The sequence below is a fragment of the Lampetra fluviatilis genome, chromosome 49 (assembly GCF_964198595.1).
Source record: "Lampetra fluviatilis chromosome 49, kcLamFluv1.1, whole genome shotgun sequence".
Classification (NCBI taxonomy): Eukaryota; Metazoa; Chordata; class Hyperoartia; order Petromyzontiformes; family Petromyzontidae; genus Lampetra; species Lampetra fluviatilis.
The window spans coordinates 515,129-525,411 of record NC_136323.1 but is presented as its reverse complement, the minus strand read 5'-3'; the positions used below and the strand labels follow the sequence as shown (position 1 = coordinate 525,411).

At 47.7% G+C, this 10,283-nt stretch overlaps 1 protein-coding gene across 3 annotated transcripts in view; it reads left to right on the top strand.

The window, feature by feature from the left end:
* The first annotated feature begins 2,297 nt into the window (after positions 1 to 2,297).
* Positions 2,298 to 10,283, top strand: part of LOC144948399 (endophilin-B1-like) — a 30,246-nt gene continuing 22,260 nt past the window's right edge. For all 3 annotated transcript variants that reach the window (XM_078877824.1, XM_078877823.1, XM_078877822.1), the window contains exon 1: positions 2,298 to 2,487. In XM_078877824.1, the coding sequence (XP_078733950.1) occupies positions 2,425 to 2,487 (63 nt within the window). In that variant the 5' untranslated portion in view covers positions 2,298 to 2,424. The remainder of the gene's footprint in view (positions 2,488 to 10,283) is intronic.

Here is a 10,283-nt window from a genome sequence, read left to right as displayed (position 1 = left end):
TTGTATATGCTTTACTCGAATAAACAATTTAAGCATAAACATACTAAATCCACTCACGCTAAGGCTCCTTTGGAACCCCACCAGGAGACCACAAGGGCCTTGTCATGAAATGTAGTCAATGTTAACACGTGATTAGTGAGTCACAATATAGGCAGAAAGAAGCCACTAAGTGGTGGTGACGTCACCACGGCGCTTGTGCCAGGCTACGTGCACGCTGAGGCCACGTGAAGTGTCGAACGTCCGCTGCCATGGGTTGACTGAGATGACTGGCCTCCCTACTGTGCCAACTTGCTGAGCTTTAGACACCCGACGCTCCGCTCGTTGTTGTGAGCGTCGCTCCTCTGCCCTCCGTTGCTGGAGGGCGACTGCCTCCAGCTGCCCAGCAGTGTCCTTCACGAGCCTCCACAGAGGCCGATACTGACACCGCTGCTTCCAGTCATCGGCAAGTCCACTCAGCTCCACAATCCTCCTTTACTACATCACTCCATCTCTTATCTAGCCTGTAACGCGCCCGTTTAGCCCCCTCTATCCGGCCGAACAAAAGCTGTTTGGGCATGCGGTAGCCGGGCATGCGGGCTACATGACCCAGCCAACGCAGCCTTGCCTGCCGGAGGAGCTCACCGATGGGACTTTGTCCAGATCTTTCGAGAATTTGTGAGCTCCTCACACAATCCAGCCTGGTGAAACCCAGGATGAATCGTAGACAGGCCAGCCTGTTTCAAACCGGCGAAGATGCTCCATTAAGGTGGTCAACGTTTCGCAAACGTAGAGAAGGGAGGGCATGAACGTGGCCGCGAAGACCCGAAGGTTCGTGTGGAGCGATAGACCAGGTAGCTTACACAGCGTTACACGGCCGATGAAAAGATAATGCCGCTCGACTGATTCGCATTGAGACCTCTGCTGTCTTCACACCCACTCGTTCACAGCTCAACACATCGCTTCTTTTGTCACTCGAAAATTGCCTTTCTCACGCACGAGTGATTCCGTACCTGGAAACAAACACGTGGAGGTCACCGGACTGGCAAGTCGCCGCATGGGTCGTTGATCGACCACTCCAATGGCAATCTCGTCAATGGAGCCGTTGTTGCCATTCGGGACTCGAGACTTCTTGCTGTGCTGTTGTGAACACCGTGCACGTACCCGTGTCGGCTTCCCATCACACTCAGTTGTGTTGTGCAGTTTTGCGATTAGGTTTGTCAAAGTTCCCGATTATTTAGCCTCCTGTCTTCTACGCGAGATGTTAACTATCTTGCCGAATATACCGGAGGTCGTGGGTTCGATCCCGACCCTGACGATGCCTGTATATTTGGAGTTTGCGGTTTTCCATTAGACGTGCGTGTTTTTGGCTGCTATATATTTGCACATGTAGTAAGCCACTTCGTGGAGCTATTATTGTGTGGCCAGGTCACTCACTTAAAAAAAAGCGCTACATCGCTCAGTGGGCCCTACCTGGTCAAATAAAATAAAAGGTTAGTTTATGATATAATCCATGACTCCCATCTGTCAAAATAGGGTTGAACTGAACATATTCTTGGTGGGCGGTGATTAATCGTGGGTCCACTGAGTTTAGGTTGTTGCTTTCGTATGCAGTACGTGTACTGTTATATAAATCTACTGAAAAAAAGGTTCTCCTGAATTTCATAGGTACTGCCTGGTGGCCCATTAACCCATGAGCATGCCTGATTGGATCATTTGGCGGATGCTCAAAAGTTCTGGGGTGTTGCACACAACTCGTTCTTTACAACCTGTACCTTTCCACATTTGCAGACCCGCCCATACTGGACATCTGTGAAAAAAATAACTTCATAGCTCATGGGATTCCTCCAATATAAATTAAGATTCCGATTCTTACTTTATTGATCAGCTGGTGCAGTTGATCAGATTGACCTGATACAAATAATAACCGACCACGTTTTTTTGTGGCCGATTACTCTGACCAGCCACACCCGCATCAATCCTCACGAAGGTGGGAAACCCCCCACAAGACCACGCCCATTATACGGATGACGTCACCACGTCACGACGTTCCATTCGAAAGTTCCGTCGCAAAAACCTGGCGCCGTGTTTGCAGCGCACGTGAGGTGACGTCACGCAGCCGTGTTTTCCGTAAACCGAAAAGTGACGTCAAAGGGGCGTGGTTTTTAGTAAACAAACAGTGACGTCACGGGTGTGTCGCCGGCAAAACACTGAATGGCGTCATCCTGCCCCACGTCAGCCGTTTAATGCGAAAGTGACGTAAGAGGCGGCGGCGGCGGCTTTGTGTCGTTTCCTCTGCGGGAGGCTATGACGTCACGCGAGGGCGTTCTTTGCTCGGGGACGCACGTCCGGTGAGCGGTCTCCTCCTCGGCGCCCCCCACTCGCTGCTCGCGGGGACAGAGAGAGAGGCGGAGAGACAGAGAGACACAGAGAGAGAGACGTGGAGCCATGGACTTCAACGTGAGGAAGCTCGCGTCTGACGCGGGGACTTTCTTCAGCCGCGCCGTGCAGGTGACGAGACCCCCCCCACCCCCTGCCTCGCCTCCCGCCGCTCCGGTGAATCGTTGCTCCCCCAAAACCCGACCACCAACGCCGGGCCGCGCTCCTCCTCGGCCGGGTCTCGGTGCCGGGTACCCGGCGGGATTCTAGCCGAGAGGCGGGAGTCGGCCGCGTCTACGGCCTAGTCGCATTGTCGTCGGTGAACATCATCAGCCATGGCGATGATGTTCACTGACAATTACAGCAGCGTAGAACTACTTAGAACAGACGTGTCACCACGCACACACACGCAGGAGACATCACAGCGATGATGATACACTTCTCCTTTGCTTCTGACGCGGTTATTATCTGGCTTGACCACCTGAGATTTAAATTGTAGCTGTTGCTCCACATCTACCGTACACAATAAGATCAGCCATGGTCATCCAACTTCTTTGCGAAGTCCTCTCGTACGCGGTCGCCATGAATCTCGACCCTGCGATGTTGATGATCCGGCAGCTTGCACGCTCACTGATCTCTTGGCTCCGTCACTGTGGCCTCTTGTCCTCTCTTGGACGCGTCTCGTCCCTGCCACTCTCCCTGCCCCCACTGCCGCTAGTTCCTCACCATCGGACAATCTCCCATTCCTGCGACGCGTCCTGCCGAAGCCCACTCACTGATCTTTACGGTGGCAGGCGTACATTTAAAACGTACATTTAACTGGTTAAAACGTACATTTAACCGGTTAAAACGTACATTTAACCGGTTAAAACTGTCTCGAATCACATGTCTTCCTCTTTCTGGCTATCCTTGTAATTCCACATCACAATATCAGTGTCGTGGTTTAGGGAAGCCCCACCGAGACGTTGTTGTTCTTGCCTGCGTGACGTTGTTTGGACAATTACATCAATACGAGGTGTGTGGGTGGAGTGGTGGGCGCAGTTCAAAATCTGTCACGAACGTGGGGGGGTCATCTGACCATACTTCACCATCTTGGTCAGTGCAGGCAGGTGAAGGCTGGCTCAGGTATCACCCGCCGTGGTCGGGATTCGAACTCTGTCGGCTGGTTTATTAAACGCCTGTGTGTGTTTGGGGGGGAGGAAACTAAGGCGGGACCGGTGGTTGACGCAAAGGAGTTAACATCAGAATTCTGGAGGATTCAATAATTTCGCTACGCAGTCGTCTTTTCGCCACCTGGCAGCACATCCTACGCCGTGTAGAATTCACAGGAATTCTCCCGTCGAAGTATCCACTCCTGCCAGCTCCTGCCCTTTGTTTTGTGTTGTTGATGTGTTTGTTTTGCTGCAGTGTTTAGTGTTGAGTCTATATGGCGGGTGTAGGGCTTCCGTATGGAAGTACATGTTCACGGATCATTAACTCTGGCGTCGAAAATGGAAGTCGGCCCCTGCCATGGCAATGTGAAATTACCATCTCTAAGCTCAGGGATGTAAATTTGATTAAGCCCTTTTGTTTGTCATCGTTAACTGTTTTACTTTCTCTCGCATTGAGCACCGTTTAGCCACGCCCGTCTTTGTCACACTGACAGTTGACAAACACTTCAGTGCCTGAGTACAATTCTGCTGCATCACTGCACTGAAAGAATAGCCTGCTAATTAAACGTCACTACGGATTTTTTTTTTCTCTGACTTTTGCTCAATAAAACCACTCGGGCGAAAGTCGAGAGACGTTTGCCTTTTTCGTGACTCTAAAAAAAAACATTTGTTGTTCACAATGTCTCCGTTGTTCATTGACTCCGTGGGGCAGCATAACGGATTCATTTGTATTTTATATAACGAATACACTTTACATATTAATGCACTCCTGTACGAGGTCCTCCCGGCATCGTGTGGGTCGTGGAGGTGACTTCGCCATACTTCACCATGCTGGCCCGTGCGGGTTGGAGAAGGAAGGTTGCATAGACATGATAGCACAGTACAGTCCAACAATATTTGTTTTTCTTCACTGCCCTCCGCTGCCCACAATGTAGCTCCACAGCAGCCTATAACAACCTATTTTTGTGTGGCGGGCACCCTATTGAGCACTATCCAGGCTCTCAACCCAGCTTGATCGAGACGTGGTGAGATTAGGCACGTTGCGTGTTATTTGGTCAGAGGCTGCACTCAAGTCTTTACGCTGAACAAGATTGAAAGCCTCTCCACGTCGACTAAAGTATGTGCAAACGTTGGAGGTTACAGTTTTCTGGGCGTGCAAGGATGCATCGATAATTACTATGTGCCTACGGTTTGTGATGCATGTGTCAAACCATGCTTGTGAGAATTAATTTTATTTCAATGTTGCAGTTGTCAGATTTCACCCATAGTTTAGAATAATTTCCCCCCACCCTAGATATTCAAAGCTGTCAGCTGGTTAGATACAGGTTCAATACCTTCCTCTGGTGCTTCTCTTATTCAGATCCACCAACTGTGAAAACGAAGAAAAATAAAGCATACGTTGCTTGTTGGCCTGTTTTCATTTCGAAATATTTGTTTAAGATTGAACTGGGTGGCTCAAGAGGATATTGTCATATTAAAGAACTGAATGTGATCAAGTACCCATTATTATACTGGCTTCTCGAGTATTGCGAGTTAAAGGGGCTCAGATCAGTAAAAAATTACTTGCCCAAAATAATCCATCATTCTAAATTATATTTTTCACTTTATTTTTTAAGTATTCCACCTTAAAAGGTATTTTTTCTCATTTGGTTGACATTTTATTATCACATTTTTCAGAGCAAGGCCAATAGGCTACTGACTTCGCTTCAAAAGTTTTACAATCTTGTCTTCTGGCTTCATCCTGTGGCACAAAGTGGTGCACTGAGAAGAGATACTTTAACATTTGTGTAGTTGGTTCAACTGAGTCACAGACGTACTCTTTGGAGGCAACACATGTGTTAATACAACACGGGGTAACTGCCCCTTAACACTATAACAACCTGTGGTAGTGGACCACCAGGCTAACTGCACTAATTTCACGGTAACTCGCTGCAACGGACCGGACCCCAACTTGGGTCCAGCTCCACGTGTTGGAGACTCTGTAGGACGTGGAACGTAAACGTAGATTTCTTAAAGATGAACAACAGCAGCCGGTCCCGCTCGGGGACCCGGCTTATATCCTCTGGCATGGCTGGCTCCGCCCTCAGCCACGCCCACCTTCTAGAATCCTCTTGCAGGTCCTCGACCCTGACCACCCCTAGCCCCCACCTGGGGCCCCTGTGTAGACTTTACCGGTCACGTGTCCTTTTGGGTGAACCAAAGTGCCATGCCCCGTGGTATAACCCCATTCCCATGGCCGGCACTCTCATCTTGTAGGGGTCGGCACTGCACGCAGAGCGTGGTGCCACTCAGCACTGTCAGACAGCGCTCACCGAGCCCCTCTAGTGCCGGTACTGCACCCACATATTCGTGGTGCCCGCGATGTCGCTACATCGCACGCCGTGCCTCTCGAGAGCCAGCATTACACAGTGACATCCGCGATGTCACTACATCTGCATTCCCTTTACTCGGCACAACTCGAATATAATTGGGGGGGGGGGGGAAACAGTGGTTTTATAATATTCATATACTTACAGTAAAGCGACACAACCCCACAGCTACATGAACTCTGGTTTAAACCGGTGATATGAGCCCACGGTGTTGCACTAATTCAGTATTCACAACATGTTATGGACAGCAAGTGTTCTCATGCGGTGGCCCCATCTGCCCTGCTGCCTATCTAATTTTGCACGGTCGTTAAAACTATGGCAGGCTTTCCTGGGGGCTCCATGCACTCGGATCGCGCCCACGCCCTCCTAAGTGCTCACGAGTAAAGAGTTGTTTTCTCAATTACAAACATCGCAGTTCCAATATACGTACGTGTCACCATTCCATTATAAACCTCACTTCTCTGTGTAAATGCGAGAATACGTTGGAACTGATATCTTTTGCGAGGCAGGCTTGGCCAACTCTGATAATGGACATCCATTTAATCCCATTGCAATTTTCCGCTGGGCATTTCAAACACCTGTCATTTCATACATGACGTCAACGCGCTGTGCGAATATTGTCACGGGGTCTTTTAACATCTGTCTACTTTTCAGTATGCACAAGCTTTGGTAATTAATCACAGAAATCACAAGCAAGGCATGGGTGTCTGACATTTAACTGCAGGCAAACTGGGTGACTGGCAAGTGCTCTGATAATGTTTTCCTCACTGCCTTTGTCTCGCCAGCACTGAGACATCCAGTTTGCCTGCCAGACGCTGTGTATTTGGCACATGCCTGTGATCCATCGCTTTGAAAGAATGGGTTGGTAGATCGCATATATCTGTGATTCTCTCAAACCTGCTGGACTGTGTGGTTACCAGGAAATGGCAGTACAGCAAGTGGGTTCCCCTTACACCTTCATACGTGTTGGTGTTCCCCGGGTACCCTCGGTATCCTCACATATACATGAAGCTCATTCATAGAATTGGCCAAACATCGTGATGCAGGACCCTTTTAGAAATAGTCTTGATATTCAGCGAGACTTTGCTGTATAACTAAATGGCATTATTATTGTTAGCTTATATCGTCCACCACATAATCCAGCAACCGTGTGCCCAATGTGAAAAGATGCACTTATGGTGAGCACTTGAGTGCAAATTTGTCACGTGTGTATGTTATTGAAAACCCGCATGAATTATGGTGTTCTGTTGGGAATTCAACACACTTGCGTAATTGGTGAACGTGTAATGCCGCTGTCAGTGCTTAAAATACGTCACCCAGAGGCCACGTGATATATTCGAAAGAAGAGAAGTGTGTTGGCCTGGTTCTCGGTCTCACCCATGCCTTCAGTTGGCAATTTTAGTGTTTTTGTTGGTGGTCTTTTGTTTGTTTGACTACAGCTCCAGAAGCTCTTACACCCACAGGAAATGGCCCTGTGTGTCAGCTGTAGTACAAATTACCCAGGAAATCCTGGCTAAGTCTTGATATTCTTTCAGGAGGCTTGCTTGGCTTTGGGATTTTTCTTTCCCAACAGCATGTTTATCCATCGTGTGGAGCAGCGGTGCCATTGGCTCTCGCACTGCTCTGTGAACCCAGCTACTTGAGTTGTATTCTCAGCCGTGGTTTAATATCAAAGGTTCGTGATATGTGACCTGGGCCTTCCCCTTCATCATCCGACACTGTCCTGCCTGTTGAAGTTCTTTCAAACAGCAACCACTGCTGTAACAGTCTGCAGAGGCCTTCATACAGAAGTCAATTTACATCGGGCTTTGTTTCTATACCTACCTTCAAAATGTAACCCCCATACGTATTAATAATATTAATTTCAACTTTTACCACGCTGACACACAGTATTCGCTCACCCACAGACAATCGATCAGGCAGCCACGCGGAGAGCCAGTGCCAACAATTACCCAAGGTCTGCGGTCCTATATATATTAAGGTTATTGTGCGCCACCGCCGCCCGGCTTGATTGTGTATTTGGCATGCATTTACAATATTTGCCTGCTATGAATTTCCACGTGATTAGCGACATCCTTGAGCTATCACTTGTGGTCAGGTCGCTTCTGAAGAAGAGCTCGAAATAGCTCAGTGGGCCTTACCTGGTAAAATAAAAACCGTTTGTAGTTTGATGGTTAAATGGGTTAAGTTGCCTAATTGACTAATTTGAATAAAAACTATATCATCCTATTTTTTATCCTGTCTGGCTAGGTGATGCAAATTATACATTATTGTTTTATACCAGGCATCGTTATTGTTTTCTGGTAATCATTGAAGGATCATGTAGGGACCATGATCTACGATATTATTTTTTACAAAATGCAAAGCGTTCCTATTTAACCTTTAGGCTTTTAGGGCAAGTCCTATGAAGCAAACACCTTTCAGTACTAGTATGGCACATGGTGGAGTAGTGTGGTCACACCAGGCACTCATTTTAGTCTAATTCAACTTAGGGAAGTTCAGGCCTCGTATAGATGCATATTCCCAGGAATTTAACACATTTTTCCAGAATACTAGCAGATGCAGATAACCACCACAACATCACTCCCCCAGATATATGCTCACACATTCACACGCGCTGACATGTGTGCACCTTTCAACGTGAGCCTCCTTAAATTGGGTACGACGTGTGCGCAGCTGCTTCCATCGTCCGTGCACCGAGGCAGACTCACCAGATGCTCGTTTGTTTTGGTTGAGGCAATGCGGAGCAGATGTGCATCGGGTACAGACAACACACTACTACACCTTAATGCATGGCAGAGAATAAAACCCACGTGACTGCATGTGAGGATCATATTTCCATGTGTGGCCAAGGCTTCATGGTTAAAAACAAAAATTCCCCATGTAGCCCAAAGAGACCACTGATACAAGTGATGCTAGCAAGCACTCCGAAGGTTGGCATAGCACACGAGGGGATGGTATGACCAGCACCACGCCAGGCCGCTTTTGTCTCCCAAGTGCTGATGTTTACACACCAGGTTCTCATGTAAGGCTGAGTTGACCTCGGTCAGGCCCAGGTCCAGTTCAGATATTCGTCACTGTTATTGGTCACGATCGTGAATTGAACTCTGATCGCCAGGTTAGTTATGTAATGTGCTAACTACGACTCCAGCACTACCCACAGTACTTCATGCGCACACACACACAGTTATACATGTGTGTCGTCTTGCTACACAGGTGTTGCAGTCTTGACGTGCAGATGTGCTGTCTTACTCATGGAAAAGCCAATGTACACGTGGGGCCTGACAAAACTGACGTTAAAAAGAAAACCGCGTTTGGCAAAGAGTGCCTAGAGTCCAAGGCTTTGGAACGCCTCGCCCAAGGTACCTCGTGCCTGTAGGTCTTGTGGTCATCCTTGACCTGAAATAAGATTACAGAAGAGATCGGTGCTCAATCAGTGCCACCAATGAGCCCCTATACTCACTAGCACGCATTCAGTAAACATTGAATAAGTACTCATATTTCCAGCATTCCTAAAATATGATTTGTGTCACTGCTTGTGTATATATAAACCCACGTATGAAAGCATCAGCGGTGGAGTGGTGGCGCAGTGCTTATATTCGTGCATCATGTTATGAACCCGCTCATGTGAGCTTTAAGTCTTAGCCACAGCTATAACACGAGTGGTGAGTGAAGTCTGAATTGGTCCTGGATTGCCCATACTTTCACCACTGCACTGACCAGCGTGGATAAATAACAGCCATGGCCGACGTGGCATAGTAAGGACCTTCATTTAGTCGTGGACTGACAAAGGGCTGTATATATGTATGTGTTTGTCTGCAAAATTTCTCGCACTGCACACAGAATCAATAATCTAGTATTTGTGTGTGTGTAAATCACTTGTCAGAGCTGTTGCCAAGAAATAGCACTGGAGATGTTTCACCCCCCTCCCTCGTCGGCCTGTAGTCTTGACCCCCAGCACAAACCCAAACGCCTGACATGAACAAGCTTTCAGTCACGAGAACTTGCTTTTAAGATCGGGGCGACGATAATTGGGTGTGAGCTTTGGTGTTTGTTTGTTTCGACATTTAAAGTACTCTGCACACAACGCCCCCATGTAATTTAATTCGTTAACGTAACTTAATTTCATCCCTCTAATTGGTTGAAACGTGCATTAGGAAAGCAAATGGAAGTAAAGCTGGTGATATGTTGGAGTTGAATTGAAAGCCACCTTCTGCTTTCAAATGCCATGCATTTTTTAGCTTGGGGTATTTTTTAAAGACTCATTTTCTCTTCAATGCATGACGTCACTGTAAAGTGACTTTAGTACAGTGCGGTCAAAACGGCTTCCTCGTGGCTAGTAAAAAAAATTCTACCCATTCGTATACATTTGTACCGCCTTTATACTATTGATAGCTTGATTCAGTCA